Source organism: Oncorhynchus mykiss, chromosome 27, assembly GCF_013265735.2.
Source record: "Oncorhynchus mykiss isolate Arlee chromosome 27, USDA_OmykA_1.1, whole genome shotgun sequence".
In the NCBI taxonomy this organism is placed as follows: domain Eukaryota; kingdom Metazoa; phylum Chordata; class Actinopteri; order Salmoniformes; family Salmonidae; genus Oncorhynchus; species Oncorhynchus mykiss.
Window position 1 is genome coordinate 289,833 of NC_048591.1, and position 19,423 is coordinate 309,255.

Sequence of the window (19,423 nt, forward strand, 5' to 3'; positions counted from 1 at the left end):
GGTTAACGAGGGGTGGAAACTCAGGATACTTGATAACGAGGACTCTGAGTCAGGTAATATAAATATCTATAAGTCCGGAACAGTAATGGTACAGGGTAACCACAAACAGTTTCAGCTGGACTTTCACCTAATCAAAGAATTAGCCCAGCAGGAGAAGCTCTCCCTTGATAAAGATACCCCCACCCCGAGCGGGTCAGACCAGACCTCTTCATTATGTAACCCCACAGACGAGCAACCCCCAGCGGAGAGTCAACCTCCCAGCACAGATTACCACTCCCTCATTGAAATGAAGGACAAATTCACTCAGCTGGAGGTAAGACAGGTGGAGCTGGAACAGCAGGTGATTACACTTCAGTCAGCACAGACCCAGACAACAGTCCAGCACAACAACACCCCCTTAACCAGACCCGGATAGCTGGAGGTGGACAGAGACATATCTGCACTCTGGACTGTGGTGAGACAACTTCAACAGGAGAAAGAGCAGAATCAGGAGAAGAACAGAGCATTAGAGGAGAGGATCATACTGCTGGTGGAGGAGAGGTTGAGGGGGATGGAGGAGAGGGTGAGGGGGACGGAGGGGAGGTTGAGGGGGACAGCGTGTGACAGAGAACAACCCACTAGAGAGGTGGCCACCCCCACAGAGAAGCCAGCAGAACAGCCCACCCCAGCACCTGACAAAAGTCTCGACACCACAGCAGAACAGTCCACACCAGACCCTGACCATAGAGTCGACATCACAGCAGAACAGACAAATGAAGAACCACAAGCCCAGCGGCTCTCACCCCCTCTGAGCACCCCCCTTGTCAGCCACCCTGATAACCCTTTTGACAACCCCCTCACACCCACTGAGGACAAACACAAGACACAGATTGTACTCCTTATGGACTCAAATGGGAAATATATAGAAGAAAGTGTGTCTAAACTCTGGCGTCCAAACACCCAGCACGCCCTCGACCTTCTGTCTGAGGACCAACTAGGTTCACCCAGCCACATAATAATACACACAGGCACAACCGACCCGAGAGCACAGCAGTAAAGGGTGGCCACAGCACTGAAGGGAGTGATTGAAAAGGCTTCTTCTACTTTCCCCAACGCACAAATGGTTATCTCCACCCTGCTACCACGAAAAGACTTCCACCCTGCCACAATACAGCGGGTAAACGCAAGTATTTCCTGTGACTGTGCCTCAAAACCAAATGTTTTCCTGGCCCACCACTCCACCCTGGACTTGAACAGCCTCTATGACCAGGTCCACCTCTACAAGGCAGCAGTGCCCACCTTTGCCCGGACTCTAAAGGACATCGCTCTCAAATGTATCCCCAACACTTCACACAGGAGCAACAGATCAATAGACACCCCACCCTGACCAGCAAGACACCCTCCCAGACCTGCAGGACCCCCCCCTGGACCTACACATAGAGGACCCACGCCAAGAGGAATTACATCCAGACCACAGTACACCCAGACACATCCACACCCCAGGCTCTGCTCACACTTACTGGCCTGAGGCCAAACCACGACCAACAACATTGGACACTCTATGGAACAAAAAGCCTTCACTATATCATCCTGGAATTTCCAAGGCCTGAGGTCATCTGCCTTTGGCCTAAAGAGCAGAAACCCGGACTTCACCAAAGAAATCAGTAATACAGACATTGTCATCCTGCAAGAAACCTGGTATAGAGGAGACGGACCCACTGGTTGCCCTCTAGGTTACAGAGAGCTGGTAGTCCCATCCACCAAACTACCAGGTGTGTTACGGTGCGTGAATGAGGACCCAAAAGCGAATTAACTTAAACAGAGCTTCTTTAATTACCAAACATAGGTAGGCTCAGACGGACCGGCAGATTCCGACAGGACAAGACAAGGTTACAGCAAACATGACGACAGTCTGTTTCAGGCATGAAACACAACAAACAAGAATCCGACAAGGACAGGAACAAAAACAGAGAGAGATATAGGGGACTAATCAGAGGGAAAAGGGGAACAGGTGGGAGAAGGGGTGACGAGGTAGTCAAGAGGAGACAAGGAACAGCTGGGGGAAAGCGGGGGAGAAAAGGTAACCTAACAACGACCAGCAGAGGGAGACAGGGTGAAGGGAAAGGACAGAGACAAGACACAACATGACAGTACATGACAAGGTGTGAAACAGGGAAGGGACCCAGGGGGTATGCTAATTTGGTATAGAGCAGACCTAACTCACTCCATTAAATTAATCAAAACAGGAACATTCTACATTTGGCTAGAAATTCAAAAGGAAATTATCCTAACAGAGAAAAATGTCCTCCTGTGTGCTACCTATATCCCCCCACTAGAATCCCCATATTTTAATGAAGACAGCTTCTCCATCCTGGAGGGGGAAATCAATCATTTCCAGGCCCAGGGACATGTACTAGTCTGTGGCGACCTAAATGCCAGAACCGGACAAGAACCTGACACCCTCAGCACACAGGGGGACAAACACCTGCCTGGAGGTGACAGCATTCCCTCCCACATATGCCCCCCTAGGCACAACTATGACAACATAACCAACAAAAACGGGGCACAACTCCTGCAGCTCTGTCGCACGCTGGGTATGTACATAGTCAACGGTAGGCTTCGAGGGGACTCCTATGGTAGGTACACCTATAGCTCATCTCTTGGCAGTAGTACTGTAGACTACTTTATCACTGACCTCAACCCAGAATCTCTCAGAGCGTTCACAGTCAGCCCACTGACACCCCTATCAGACCACAGCAAAATCACAGTCTACTTAAACAGAGCAATACCCAATCATGAGGCATCAAAGCCAAAGGAACTGAGTAACATTAAGAAATGCTATAGATGGAAGGAATGCCGTTTGGAAACCTACCAAAAAACAATTAAGCAACAACAAATTCAATCCCTTTTAGACAATTTCCTGGGTAAAACGTTCCACTGTAATAGTGAAGGTGTAAACTTGGCAGTAGAAAATCTTAACAGTATATTTGACCTCTCAGCTTCCCTATCAAATCTAAAAATCTCAAATAGAAAACCAAAGAAAATTAACAATAATGACAAATGGTTTGATGAAGAATGCAAAAATCGAAGAAAGAAATTGAGAAACCTGTCCAACCAAAAACATAGAGACCCGGAAAACCTGAGTCTACGCCTTCACTATGGTGAATCACTAAAACAATACAGAAATACACTACGGAAAAAGAAGGAACAGCATGTCAGAAATCAGCTCAATGCAATTGAAGAATCCATAGACTCTAACCACTTCTGGGAAAATTGGAAAACACTAAACAAACAACACCACGAAGAATTATCTATCCAAAATGGAGATGTATGGGTAAACCACTTCTCCAATCTTTTTGGCTCTATAACAAAGAATAAAGAGCAAAAACATATACATGATCAAATACAGATCTTAGAATCAACTATTAAAGACTACCAGAACCCACTGGATTCTCCAATTACATTGAATGAGTTACAGGACAAAATAAAAACCCTCCAACTCAAAAAGGCCTGTGGTGTTGATGGTATCCTCAATGAAATTATCAAATATACAGACAACAAATTCCAATTGGCTATACTAAAACTCTTTAACATCATACTTAGCTCTGGCATCTTCCCCAATATTTGGAACCAAGGACTGATCACCCCAATCCACAAAAGTGGAGACAAATTTGACCCCAATAACTACCATGGAACATGTGTCAACAGTAACCTTGGGAAAATCCTCTGCATTATCATTAACCTCTTTATCCTACCCCCTCCTTTTTCGAACATTCTGTTAAAAATCGCGCAACTTTTCAGCGTCCTGCTACTCATGCCAGGAATATAGTATATGCATATGATTAGTATGTGTGGATAGAAAACACTCTGAAGTTTCTAAAACTGGTTAAATCACGGCTGTGACTATAACAGAGCGTGTGTTTCATCGAAATCTGAAAAAAGTATCCATGCGCCCCTTTCATGGATTATTTAAAGGAAACCAAATTTAATATGGAGACGGATGCAATTCTTACAGCTTCCACACGATGTCGCCAAAAACATCATTTTCATTGACAAAAATCCATTGAGACATTATCAATAGATCCGTGATTCCATCCAGCCTACCTCAATCGATTTTGGAAGATTGAAAAATGGACACTGTTTTCTTTTGTAGCTGCTATTGAATACAGATCGCCCAGTGATCAATTTGATCGCTTATTAACGTTTACAAATACCTAAAGTTGGGTTATAAAAGTAGGTTGAAGTGTTTTATCAAAGAATATAGGCAACTTATATAATTTTTAAACATGACGTTGCGTGTTGGAAGAGAGCTTTTTTCGTGATGCAGACAGGCCATACAAATTGATATTTTGGGCATTCATGGACGGATTTAATCGGGAAAAAGACCAATTTGTGATGTTTATGGGAGTGCCAACAAAGAATATCATCAAAGGTAATGAATGTTTTATATTTTATTTCTGCGTTTTTGTGTAGCGCCGGCTACGCTAATTCTTTTGTTTACGTCGCCTTCAGGCATTTTGGGGTGTTGCATGCTATCAGATAATAGCTTCTCATGCTTTCGCCGAAAAGCATTTTAAAAATCTGACTTGTTGGCTAGATTCACAACGAGTGTAGCTTTAATTCAATACCCTACATGTATATTTTATATTCTCAAATGAACGTTTGAGTTTTAACGAGTACATTTAGCATTTAGCGTAGCGCATTTGCATTTCCAGGTGCCTACTTGAGACGCAGACGTCTCAAGTAGGAGCAAGAAGTTAACAGCAGACTCGTACATTTCCTCAATGAAAACAATGTACTGAGCAAATGTCAAATTGGCTTTTTACCAAATTACCGTACAACAGACCATGTATTCACCCTGCACACCCTAATTGACAACCAAACAAACCAAAACAAAGGCAAAGTCTTCTCATGCTTTGTTGATTTCAAAAAAGCCTTCGACTCAATTTGGCATGAGGGTCTGCTATACAAACTGATGGAAAGTGGTGTTGGGGGTAAAACATACAACATTATAAAATCCATGTACACAAACAACAAGTGTGCGGTTAAAATTGGCAAAAAACACACATTTCTTCACACAGGGTCGTGGGGTTAGACAGGGATGCAGCTTAAGCCCCACCCTCTTCAACATATATATCAACGAATTGGCGCGGGCACTAGAAAAGTCTGCAGCACCCGGCCTCCCCCTGCTAGAATCCGAAGTCAAATGTCTGCTGTTTGCTGATGATCTGGTGCTTCTGTCACCAACCAAGGAGGGCCTACAGCAGCACCTAGATCTTATGCACAGATTCTGTCAGACCTGGGTCCTGGCAGTAAATCTCAGTAAGAGCAAAATAATGGTGTTCCAAAAAAGGTCCAGTCACCAGGACCACAAATACAAATCCCATCTAGACACTGTTGCCCTAGAGCACACAAAAAAACTATACATACCTTGGCCTAAACATCAGCGCCAGAGGTAACTTCCACAAAGCTGTGAACGATCTAAGAGACAAGGCAAGAAGGGCATTCTATGCCATCAAAAGGAACATACATTTCAACATACCAATTAGGATTTGGCTAAAAATACTTGAATCAGTCATAGAGCCCATTGCCCTTTATGGTTGTGAGGTCTGGGGTCCGCTCACCAACCAAGACTTCACAAAATGGGACCAACACCAAATTGAGACTCTGCACGCAGAATTCTGCAAAAATATCCTCTGTGTACAACGTAGAACACCAAATAATGCATGCAGAGCAGAATTAGGCCGATACCCACTAATTATCAAAATCCAGAAAAGAGCCGTTAAATTATATAACCACCTAAAAGGAAGCGATTCCCAAACCTTCCATAACAAAGCCATCACCTACAGAGAGATGAACCTGGAGAAGAGTCCCCTAAGCAAGCTGGCCCTGGGGCTCTGTTCACAAACACAAACACACCCTACAGAGCCCCAGGACAACAGCACAATTAGACCCAACCAAATCATGAGGAAACAAAAAGATAATTAATTGACACATTGGAAAGAATTAACAAAAAAACAGAGCAAATTAGAATGCTATTTGGCCCTACACAGAGAGTACACAGCGGCGGAATACCTGACCACTGTGACTGACCCAAAATTAAGGAAAGCTTTGACTATGTACAGACTCAGTGAGCATAGCCTTGCTATTGAGAAAGGCTGCCTTAGGCAGACATGGCTCTCAAGAGAAGACAGGCTATGTGCTCACTGCCCACAAAATGAGGTGGAAACTGAGCTGCACTTCCTAACCTCCTGCCCAATGTATGACCATATTAGAGAGACATATTTCCCTCAGATTACACAGATCCACAAAGAATTCGAAAACAAATCCAATTTTGAAAAACTCCCATATCTACTGGGTGAAATTCCACAGTGTGCCATCACAGCAGCAAGATTTGTGACCTGTTGCCACGAGAAAAGGGCAACCAGTGAAGAACAAACACCATTGTAAATACAACCCATATTTATGCTTATTTATTTTATCTTGTGTCCCTTAACAGTTCTACATTGTTAAAACACTGTATATATATATATATAATATGACATTTGTAATGTCTTTATTGTTTTGAAACGTCTGTATGTGTAATGTTTACTGTTAATTTTGATTGTTTTTCACTTTATATATTATCTACCTCACTTGCTTTGGCAATGTTAACACATGTTTCCCATGCCAATAAAGCCCTTGAATTGAATTGAATTGAATTGAGAGAGTAAACATGCTGAGGGAGGCGAAGGGAAGGGAGAGGTTTTCCCGAGCTGCAAGAGTGGTGTGTAACTTTCACTCTGCGGAATGTGATTGTTTGAAGTGGTTTCCTGTGGAGTGTTTTTTAAGGAAAGCGGCGTTGGTGGAGTTCACCCTGGCACAGCCCAGCCTTCTGCCCCAAGAGCTGGAAATACAGTCACCCTTCACCTCACCTCAGCACCGTATTGCCACAGAGGTCACCACAGTCCCCCACACGCATATGCAGGCACGCATGCATGCACGCAGGCACATACATACGGTTATCATGTTATACACTTACTTTCACGCACATGCACACATATTGTAAACATACATACATACAGACATGTTTTGACAAACTCGTGTTTTGACACACAGGCAAAGAGAGCGAAGGAAACAAAACCTGCTGTGACTGGGTGAGATAAGGAGGACTTGCTGACTAGAATACTGAGCAAGAGAAAATTAGTGAGGGACTGAGTGAGAGAGACAGAGAGAGGAGAGAGGGAGAGAGGGTGACATATAAAGAGAGAAGTATAGAAAGGGAGAGGGACAGACAGAAAGAGAGAAAGAGGGGGGACAGAGAGAGAAGGAGAGCGATAAGGGAGAGAAGCAGAGAAAGAAAAAAGGGAGAGGAACAGACAGAAAGGGGGGAAAGAGAGGGACCGATAGAGCGAAGGGGAGGAAGGGGGCAGTTTACTCCAGGACCCTGATCTTCCCTGAGTGAAGGTGCTCAGACACACAGACGTCATGAGACATGGGCGAGGTCCTCACTAAACACAAATAATCACCAGCATCACTCTCAAGCACATACACAGTAAAGACACACACACACACACAAACCAGACCTTGCCAAGTTGCCTGGAAAAATGGAACCATAAGAATTGTCACAAGTCTTAAATGTAACTAAATGTAATGGAAAATGAGGGCCAAAAACAGTAACTAGTAATGTTGCATACTCCAAGAAAGGTTAAGATCTCACCTTTCTGGTAAAAAATAGTTATAAATTGTGTAGTCACTTTTGAGGACACAAGCTCAAGTACACAGTACAAATATGATAAAAATATAAAAATACGTAATATTTTAAAACTGTATGAATAAGGCTCCAAATTACTTTGATTTTTTCAAACGACTAACAATAAGATTTGACCTTCCTATTAACTATAAAAAAACATATTTGTATATTTAGTGTTAGAAAAGGTCTCGATCAAAACGTCTGCCCCATCGCTGTGAACGTCTCACAGAGATCTAACTAGTTCCTGAACTCGTTAAGAACTCCCCTTTCGAATCATATTAATCTTGTCTGTCTATGACAAATAGAAAATATTTTTTGTTTAAAATCTATGAATTATTTTACATTATGGGCTATAAATTGAACTCTGACAGTGCTACAGCACTGAAACCCCTCTCTCCTGCTGCGTTACGATGTTAGGATTCCAGGCATATGTGTTGTTAGTGGCTGTGACATAAGAATCAGCCAGGAGTTGATGGACAGTCAGAAGAGTGAATGAAATGGTAGGAGGGACAACCCAGCTTCAAGTGGTGTCAGATTTCACATTCTGCTTTGCACAGGCAAAAGAGACATATTCTGAGCGTGAGAATCAGGACTATTGCTCAATACAAGCCGTTTCGATCTAGCCAGCTGTGGGCCGATGTTGTCCTTAGAAGCAGTAAGTAAATAACGGCCCTCTCTTTGCTTACATCTCAGAGCTAACACACTCCCTGTCCCTCTCTCACCACTTCAGTGTTTGACCTTCACAGACACTCACACTGGACCCTCAAATGGTAGTGTGTGTCTCTGTGTGTGTGTGCGCACATGCGTGTGTGTGCATGAGGATCCATGTCCTTTACCATTTCAAACCCCTCTATCAGCCCACTGCATCCTGGACTTGAGGGCAGAGTCCTGCTCACACACACACACACATCAAATGCTGCTCACTAGTGACACAGAAACGTAAGTCAGGGTTCAGCAATCTCCCTTTCCTCTTTTCTTCAATTCGTGACCTTTCTCTCTTCTCTCTGAAAATGAGCCCAAGCCAGAGAGTCACAACAACTCCCTCCCACACACAGAGACACCGGCACATTCACACACATACTTTTTTATTGCCCTTAGCAACAGCCTGACACACACCCCCGGCACAGCGCAGCTGTCAAAAGGTGGTTTATGGGCAATAAGCTTATTCTCTCAGGTTAGAACAATCATAGGAGAGAAGTAGGAAGACGGAAGGAGAGAGAGAGAGAGAAAGAGAGAGAGAGAGGGGGGAGAGAGATGGAGGGATAAATGAGAACATTTCCGCTTTACTTACCTTTAATAAAGTTTTCAAGAGTTTGTCCTTACACTTCTTCTTTCTGTCTCCTTCCCTCCCTGTCTTTCTTTCTTTCTTTCTTTCTTCCTTGTCTCTCACTCTCTCCCTCTATGCAGAGTTAGTGAAGGACTATAAACACTGAGCACAAAGCAATTGAAGAGCGAGGGAGGGTGAAAGGAAGGCAGTGGGAGTGAAAGAGGGCGAGTTACAGAGTAAGAGAAAGCAGACAAACAGCATGAGCTGGGGGTTGAGAAGAAAAGAGAGAGAGAGAGAGAGAGAGAGAGAGAGGGTGAAGGAAGAGAGGCGGGAATCTGCTAAGGAGGTGGGGGATGGGAGGACAAAGAAAGTTAAAAATATAGAAAGATAGATAGAAAGAAGGGATAGGGATTGAAACAGTGTGAGATTAGTAAAACTGATTTTGATATACTTCTTAGAAAAGGAGCAGAGAAAAATGGATGGGTAATTTTACCCCATAGAGGGGAAAGGGAGGGGGGTCCATTTTCTTTGGCAAGCTTGCTTCTGTGTGCATTATTATAAAAAAAGACAGACAATTCCAAGAGAACGAAAGCCACATTCCTCAAAGTGAGAAAGACTGACAGGTAGAGAGAGAGAGAGAGAGAGAGGGAGAGAGAGAGAGAGGGAGAGAGAGAGAGAGAGAGAGAGGAAGAGAGAGAGCTTTCCTGTTCTTGCAATCATTTTACAACTTGTGGCACGTATTAAACCTAGATTTGGTATCTGTACTGACAATAACAACATGCCCATTCATGCATGGAGCTCTACACTCTTTAAAAAAAAAGGTGCTAGCTAGAACCTAAAAGGGTTCTTCGGCTGTCCCCATAGGATAACTATTTGAATAACCCTTTTCAGTTCCATGTAGAGACCTTTTCTTAATGTTCCACATGAAACCAAATAGGGTTATACATGGAACCAAAAAGGGTTCTCCTATGTGGACAGTCGAAGAACCATTTTGGAATCCTTTTTTTCTAAGTGTACCAAACCATTCATCTGTTCAGTGACCACTGTCATTGTGCACTTCCATACCTCTACCCCTAGAGGGCGTCCTCGCCCCCTTCCCTTCCCTGGTTACAGTCACCCACCACAGAGAGGTTCCAAATGGAACGCTATTCCCTATATAGGGCACTACTTTTAGCCAGAGCCTGCATGACTGTTGTTGTTGCTCGCGCACAGAAAGGACATTCTCTTCTCTGCCGACAACAAAATGCTGCCCTAATGAAGTTAGCCACTTGAGCGCACATCACAAGAGCACACTGCGAGCGCTGTAAATGAACAAGCACAACAAACAAAACCGGGGAGGCTGCCAATACTCTATTATGTAAATCTTACATAAGCAACATTAGTCCAGTGTTGTTGAAACACTAAGCTTACCTTGCTTTAATTGATGTGCATCTGTAAAAGGCTGATGAATTGGGTACATATACACACACACGTATGCACGTATACACACACGCACATAGAGACACGCTCAAACAAACAAACCAAAAAATCTCTTCCCTTTGCTTTCTCTGTCTCAGTCCAACAAACACACATTACAGATGTCATTCCTCTGTTTGTTAGTGTGTGTACACTGAAAAAATGACACGTTCTCTCTCTTAATCTCTCTCTCTCTCCTGTTTCTCTCCTCCCCTGACCCCTACTCGTCCCCTTCAGTGCGTCATCTATTAAAGAGAACAGCAGATTGAGAGAGTAAAAGAGAGGGAGGGGCAGACGGGGAGAAGGAGGGAGACAGTAGAGTCCTCCCCAGGGAGAGAGAATGACGTCACTGATCTAGGCATCAAGGCTACCCCTCTCTCTTCTCTCTCTATCTCTACCGAAAGGAAGGAGGGGAGACGACAGGGAGGAAGGAGAGAAGACTGGAGGAAAGAGAGAAAGAAAGACAGAGGGGGGAGGGGGAGGGGGGACAAAAGAAGAATATTCCGGATAAGAAAAAGGACAATGTCCGTCTCTTCAGAAAATAACAGAGGCTTCGAGGATATACCCGCTTTGTGGCTCCTTTAATAGGACATGTGTTACTTAAGTAGTTTTGGGGGGTATCTTCATTTTACTTTACTGTTTATATATTTTTTTTTATTTACTCCATTAAATTCAGAAAGAAAATATAGACTTATTACCCCCATAGACTTTCCCTGACATCCAAAAGTACTCGTTACATTTCGAATGCCCGGGCACCACAGAATTATGGTCCAATAATATGAATCTATCAATTTAACGTGTGGTAATCCCTATTGCCTCTGACCTGGCGTACTCACGAAACACAAATACTGCATTTGTAAATCATGTCTGAGTGTGCCCATGTCTGTCCATAAAAAATATTAAATAGATTAAATTGTCCCGTGAGTTTATTTATTAAAAATGTACGTGAATCATTTTCTATTAAGGTATCTTTACTTTTACTCAAGTACAACAATTGAGTACTTTTACCATGAGAGCAATAACCGTGTTTAATTCTCCAAGTGTCAAACACACACTCACATACACACACACACACACACAGGTACACACACACATGCATACATACACAGTCCGCAATTCTACAAACAGTATAACAATTTCAAGGGAACTACACAGATATGAACATTTACATAAAATACTCAGTAATACGTATAGTACATATTGGATGACAACACACATAGGTGAAAAGGGGATTTTTATTTTATTTTTGTTTTAGGTATTCTATTGCACAGGCAGGTAGGTAGACAGAGAAGTGAGGAGACATTTGTGAGACAAAGTTGCGGAGGGACGAGGATTCTATCCCATGCAAACCCTGGCAGATAAGTGCTAAAGGACACTGATGTTATCCAGTAGACCAAAAGCAGGGCACAAAAAATTACTTCTTAACCTCATTTCTATAGGGCCCTGAGTTTTCCCTAACCATGTGACCTTACAGGGGCCTAAGGTTATAACTGGGCCCCAGAGTTTTGCCTGGTCAGTTCATATGGTCATACCCACAACTACCTCCTCATGCCTATCCACCCCTCCTCTCCTTCTGTTTTGTCCATCTCAGGTGATACACTGCACAGTTGTGAAACAACGAGATCAGGAAAAACACAAAGAGGGGAGTGAGAGTGAGAGAGAGAGAGAGAGGGGGGGGTAGGTGGGTTGGTGGATGGGTGGAACAGATGGAGAGAGAGAGGGAGAAACATTGTCAAGCAACCAAGTTAGAGTTAGAGAGAAAGATTTGCCAGGAGAGATGTTATGGAGGAATAGAGGGAAGTAGAAGGAAGAGGAGGGAGGACTTAAAATATGTCTGAGAGCATTTAAATAGAAAGCAGTGGACGAAGGAAAATAAACACAGACCGCATCCCATGTATTTAGGATACACAGGCTAAAATGGATGACAGTTAGTGACAAATGACAGTGGTGAGGGTTTTACATGATCTTAATAAATCAGCTTATTGTCTCAAGTCTTGATGATGAGCCTGCATAGGGTTAATCATAAATTAGTCAAATCTCAAATTATGCCACACTTTTCTCTAGATACACTATTGCACTATGTTTGGACAGCCCTTTGTAGGAAATAGGGTGCTATTTAGGACATAACCGTTGACCTCTCCAGCCCTGCCGATGGAGCCAGGACAGACGGAGAGTCTTGCTTCAGACAGGAAGGGGCTCACCCCACCGCCCTAAGGCAGGACACACACGCACACACAGGATACCCAGCCCTGATAAACCCCAGGTTCAGGTCACTCAAGGGCCTCCTTCTCCAGCCACTCAGGCTTGGCCTTTCCCATCACTCCCTCAACTGGTCACAGCAAAGCAACTGCTAACACTTTACTTGAGACTGAGGCCACCCAGAGACGTATGACAATGTATAAAAATGCATATGCATTTTGCTTAAAAAACATGGTTACAAAAATATAATGCTGATCTCATGACATGGATGGTCAGTCCTTGCATCTATATCTCTGTCTATGAATTTCAGAGTGGTTACATTTCTCCAGCCCCCTCAGCTGTTTAACAAAACAAGTGGCGAGGTGAAGGCTTTGTTGCTTTTCGAAATCTGGATTGTCACTTTAATGCTTTTTGATGCATTTCCTACACATTGAAAGTATGTATAGCATGTATAGTATAGCATCATCTCATAATGATCCTGATTTAAGACATATTATTATCATCATATGCCTTATAATAAGTTATATATATGCTCATACATGCTTATAACAAGTGATAACGCATTATTCCTGTTCGCTTCAAGTAAAGTGTTACCGTTACCGAGCAACCACCTCAGGGCGGCATGTCTGTGCGTCATTGCTGCTTCCTTGAAATAATCCTGTTTGGCTCAATTGGTAGAGCGTGGTGCTTGCAATGCCAGGCTTGCGGGTGTGATTCCCCCTGGGATCACTAATATGAAATTGTATGTCTGCACTGTAAATCACTTTGGGTATTTGTATTTATTATGGATCCCCATTAGCTGCTGCTTCCTGGGGTCCAGCAAAATTAAGGCAGTTAATCAAAAGAGAAGTTGACTAAATATGGAAATGGATCTCTGTATATAAAAGTATTGTAATGAAACAGGCAGGGAGCAGGTCTCGAACCCTCAACCTTCGAGCCCGAGGTCCGGCGCGCTATCGACTGTGCTGCAAAAGCATGCTCGTGCGGCAGGGTCGATTTCCGCGCTTATAAACCCAGGGTCGTTACACTACTCCCTCCTTTCAAAGAGCGCGTCCTCACGCTAGCTTGCGGCTCTACGTCTTACAGGAACGCGCTCACCGGCCAAGCACACGCACTGTCGTGGATGCAAGGTCCGATCACTTCTGACACCACTGTAATGAAACAGCAGGAAGCAGGTCTCGAACACTCGACTTTCGAGCCCGAGGTCCGGCGCGCTATCAAAAAAGCATGCTCGTGCGGCAAAGTCGATTTCTGCGCTTATAAACCCAGGGTCATTACACTATGTTACTCACGCCTGTGCGAGTAAGTGTTTCATGACATACACACATGTGCATGTCTCTGCATGCTACTATCCGGAACAGACCTGAGGTGCTTTGATGTCCTACATGCTAAAGTGTGATGAGATCAGCCCTTTGAGGCAGTGTAAATACCATTGGTCTTCTTAACACAGGTACTGGGAACAGTAGAGGCCTTGTAACAGTTTGTTGAGTTAGTGCACAGTGTGTCTAGCGGGCGACAGCCTGCTTGACTGTGGCCCAGTGCACAGATTGCGTTATTAATGATGTTCATTAGAGAGATAATGAAGATATTCAGAAATGCCCCTGGGGACTACAGGCTACTAATTGATTCACGGCATATTGGGCAGTGGTTGGGGACTGCTCTTCCAGCTCCGTAGGCCTACATTACAGACAGGTCTATACAGAGCCATAAGCCTGAAGCAGAGCCCATGCAGTAGGCCTACTTCACCTGCTCTCAGTTTGATGGTTGACAGACAAACACACATGAATAAACACACACAGAAATAAACACGCACACACACAAGACCTATCCAGCCCAAATTGTAACCAGATAGACTTATCTGTTCACAACAGACATTTCACATCTCACTTTGGTATCATAATACTGTTCCAATACCGAACAGATAGTCATTGTTGTGCATTTTTACATCCCATAATATTTAGGTGACAACGACACAATGCAACAGAACCATAGCAACAACAGGTACAGCCTGTCGGACTGGAATCTCAACATAACAAAACAAAAATGCCTGTCCCGTGTGACCAGTCAATAGCTGTGTGTTGGTTATCATAGTAAAATACATGGCTTTACTCCAGTTCCATAATATGTCCTTATGCCTACTTCAGCCAACATAGGCAGCAGTGTGTGGGCAAGGCACACCGAGTCAACAAAATACAAGACCTGAAGGAAGCCTTTTAGTGAGATTAAAGTGCTATATATTATATTCAAAACCGAGGACAAATGAAAAAGCAAAATGGAGAAGTTCAAAATAAACAAGTTAGGCCTAAATTTGTTATGTGCTGGCGTTCAAACTGAGTGTCTCCTAAGCTCCACAGCTGTGTGAGCTAAAACTAAAGCCCATGCACACGAGTGAGATCGAGAGAGCACAGGAGTGAGATAGAGAGAACACAGTACAACTCAACCATAGGCTGTGTGGCCCTTAAAGAGATGACAATGAATAAAACCTCAGCCTCTCTATGAATATTTACTGGTGTGGGCCTTGGGCTAAGCAACTTCTCTCTAACAACTTCAAATAAATACAATCAAATTATTACATGCAATAGCATGTAGGCCTATGCTGGAAAAACGTGTTTCTGGATTTATGCATGAGTGTCTGAGGCTGCACTTTCTCTTATGAAAGTATTTTGCTAAATTATGAAAAGATACCGACGTTTGTATGGAGAGAGCAAGTGCACCATTTTCATCACGGGCAGTGAGCGCCGAACACAGTATTTTAAGGATGGATATGAGGAGGACCAAAGCTTACCCGGGAATCTGCTCGAGCATTATTGTCCGCATAGCCTACAACATGTGCAGAATATAAACAAGTCAGATTCGAATCATGACTGCGAAATGGTTTAGCAGTAAGAAACACAACACAATAAATATGGTGATTGATTGCAATGGGGTTCGATCACATACGAGTCCACGGAGCTCTGTCTCCTGGTAAATTATGAGAAGAGTAGCATCACGTTTGACAAGATGATCAAATCATTACAAGACTTACGTTGTTCCGCAAATCTTGCAGAGCTACGCTCATCGTGCAACAGACAGCAAAATCGACCGCTGGGCGAGTGCAAGAGACACACTACCTCTGCTGCTGACGATTCCAGTGGCTGGATCGCGAAGCCATCTCTCTCGCTCTACCAAATCCTGTGGAACAACAAACAACAAAAGGATATGTACTAAACCCACACATGTCAATCTATCCGTATTGATCTAGGACCGCAATTGACCGCAATGGACTGTGCGCGCCAGAGCATAACATTACCTAATCCCAAAACGAGTGTCTCTCGAATGCAAGCAGAATAGACCTACAGCAGAATGTTTCCATGTTGGGAAAAAAGCCTTTTCACGCGTGTAGTCGGCCAACCCTGGGATGAACAAGAAGGAAGATTGCAATCACACTGCTGACTACACTCCGCCCTCTTACCTCTCTCTCTCTCTCTCTCTCTCTCTCTGTCTGTCTGTCTGTCTGTCTGTCTCTCTCTCTCTCTCTCTCTCTCTCTCTCTCTCTCTCTCTCTCTCTCTCTCACTCAATTCAATTTTCAATTCAATTGACTTTATTGACATGGCAAGTTCATTATTACTTACATTGTCAAAGTATACATATCGAAAAATACAAATATATATTTATATATAAAATATATATTTATATATAAATAAATAGTGGGACCAACAGCAATAATAATAGCATTAATGGACATGGTAGTACCATTAACAACAACTACAACAACAATATTAATGAGAACAACAATACATTAAAGCCAGTGTCAACATGGCCGAGAAGACACATGACGTGGTATGAAAGACAAAAAAAAACAAGATGGGAAAAATTATCGACATTACTTTGCACTTTTCACTGGCTGTCCCTTAGGTTGTGGCAGAAGGACACATATTTGGCTGCCAAAACTGCACATTTTGGCTTTTCACCAAATAAATATTAGATTTTTTCTTCATCTTTTATAGTTTCAAATTCTTTGTATTGAATTATAATTTTGGGAAAGAAATATTCTCTTAGGTCTGAGTATTTGTCACAGTGTAATAGGAAATGCAGCGCTGTCTCTACCTCTCCCCTGGAGCAGAGTGAGTTGGGATGGTGTTCTTTGGCTTCTCCTTTTTTCCTCCAAACGGTCATTATGGCCAAACAGTTCTATTTTTGTTTCATCAGACCAGAGGACATTTCTCCAAAAAGTACGATCTTTGTCCACATGTGCAGTTGCAAACCGTAGTCTGGCTTTATTATCGTGGTTTTGGAGCAGTGGCTTCTTCCTTGCTGAGCGGCCTTTCAGGTGATATAAGACTCGTTTTACTGTGGATATAGATACTTGTGTACCTGTGTCCTCCAGCCTCTTCACAAGGTCCTTTGCTGTTGTTCTGGGATTGATTTGCACTTTTCGCACCAAAGTACGTTCATCTCTAGGAGACAGAACGCGTCCCCTTCCTGAGCGGTATGATGGCTGCGTGGTCCCATGGTGTTTATACTTATACTTATACTTGCTTACTATTGTTTGTACAGATGAACGTGGTACCTTCAGACATTTGGAAATTGCTCCCAAGGATGAACCAGACTTGTGGAGGTCTATACTTTTTTTTCTGAGGTCTTGGCTGATTTCTTTTGATTTTCCCATAATGTCAAGCAAAGAGGCACTGAGTTTGAAGGTAGGCCTTGAAATACATCCACAGGTACACCTCCAATTGACTCAAATTATGTCAATTAGCCTATCAGAAGCTTCTAAAGCCATGACATAATTTTCTGGAATTTTCCAAGCTGTTTAAAGGCACAGTCAATTTAGTGTATGTGAACTTCTGAACCACTGGAATGGTGATACAGTGAATTATAAGTGAAATAATCTCTCTGTAAACAATTGTTGGAAAAAATACTTGTGTCATGCACAAAGTAGATGTCCTAACCGACTTGCCAAAACTATAGTTTGTTAACAAGAAATGTGTGGAGTGGTTGAAAAACTAGTTTTAATGACTCCAACCTAAGTGTATGTAAACTTCCAACTTCAACTATACATTGCATCAATCAAATATTGTAAGTGGCTGGCCAGTAATTGAATAATGCTGCAATGGCTACAAACCAAAATTAAAATGTGTTGACTGGCTTCAGACCAGCACACTTGTGCAGTGATTTGAAGAACCTCTGAAATTGCAGCAGTTCTTTAGTCCAGAAATAATGCATTGGGTGACAAGTCACAGATGACCAACATTTGGAGGTCATTAGATAGATATACGGATGTACCGCATTAATAAATAACAACTGCGTCCCAAATGGCTCCTTAACCACTATAGTTTACTACTTTTGACCAGGGCCCATAGGCCACACAGACACAAACACAAAGGAATGGATGATTTGTGAGCTTCTGGTATTGTGTTAATCTAAAGCATTTATAACTTTTTTTTTCAGGTACTTGTTATGAAATTCCGTCCCCAGTGTGTCTCCAAGCACCTTCATTTGAGAGCCATTCAGTGATCAATACACCAAGGCTGTACTGTCAGCTCTGAGACACATGGAGGTTGTTTTTAACATTCTAAAAGGAAAACAATGTCACTGGATAGTGGAAAGACACGGTTATTGATAGTTCCGTCTTTTGAAATCAGCATCTCTCAGGCCTAACTGTACCACTACAATAACTGAGATTCACTCTATGGGTGAACACACGCACAAGCACATACAGTGGCTTGCGAAAGTATTCACCCCCCCTGGAATTTTTCCTATTTTTTTGCGTTACAACCTGGAATAAAATTTTTTTTTTTTTTTTTTGGGGGGGGGGGGGGGGGGGGGGGTTGTATTGTTTGATTTACACAACATGCCTACCACTTTGAAGTTGCAAAATATTTTTGGGTGTGAAACAAACAAGACTTATGACAAAAACTGAAAACTTGAGGGTGCATAACTGTTCACTCCCCCAAAGCCAATACTTTGTAGAGTCACCCTTTGCAGCAATTCGAGCTGCAAGTCTCTTGCATTCTATAAGCTTGGCATATCGAGCCACTGGAATTTTTTCCCATTCTTCAAGGCAAAACTGCTCCAGCTCCTTCAAGTTGGATGGGTTCCGCTGGTGTACAGCAATCTTTAATTCATACCACAGATTCTCAATTGGATTGAAGTCTGGGCTTTGACTAGGCCATTCCAAGACATTTAAATGTTTCCCCTTAAACCACTCGAGTGTTGCTTTAGCAGTATGCTTAGGGTCATTGTCCTACTGGAAGGTGAACCTCTGTCCCAGTCTCAAATCTCTGGAAAACTGAAAAAGGTTTCCCTCAAGAATTTCCCTGGTCAATTCTGACCAGTTTCCCAGTCCCTGCCAATGAAAAACATCCCCACAGCATGATGCTGCTTCACTGTGTGGATGGTATTCTCGGGGGTGATGAGAGGTGTTGGGTTTGCGCCAGACATATCATTTTCCTTGATGCCCAAAAAGCTACATTTTAGTACCCCTTGCTTTGTGGGGTGCAGACTCTGGGGCCTTTCAGAAGAGGTGTATATATACTGAGATCATGTGACAGATCATGTGACACTTAGATTTCACACAGGTGGACTTTATTTAACTAATTATGTGACTTCTGAAGGTAATTGGATGTACAGTACCAGATCTTATTTAGGGGCTTCACAGCAAAGGGGTTGAATACATATGCACACACCCCTTTTCTGTTAGTTTAAAAATATATATATTTAAAAAAGTTATTTTTTACATTTCACTTCACCAATTTGTACTATTTTGTGTATGCGTCCATTACATGAAATCCAAATAAAAATTCATTTA

At 42.9% G+C, this 19,423-nt stretch overlaps 1 protein-coding gene across 2 annotated transcripts in view; it reads right to left on the reverse strand.

Annotated features, from left to right (window-relative positions):
* The window catches only part of LOC110507290 (endothelin-converting enzyme 2), an 87,590-nt gene extending 71,518 nt beyond the window's left edge, over positions 1-16,072 (reverse strand). Inside the window, exons 1-2 of one of the 2 annotated variants that reach the window (XM_021587172.2) lie at positions 15,922-16,072; positions 15,658-15,803 (exon numbers count right to left, since the gene is read on the reverse strand). In XM_021587172.2, coding sequence (XP_021442847.1) covers positions 15,658-15,690 — 33 coding nt within the window. In that variant the 5' untranslated portion in view covers positions 15,691-15,803; positions 15,922-16,072. Of the gene's footprint in view, positions 1-9,002; positions 9,271-15,657; positions 15,804-15,921 lie in introns of those variants that run through there. The other variant, XM_021587173.2, reaches the window with a different exon arrangement.
* Between the last annotated feature and the right edge of the window lie 3,351 nt (positions 16,073-19,423).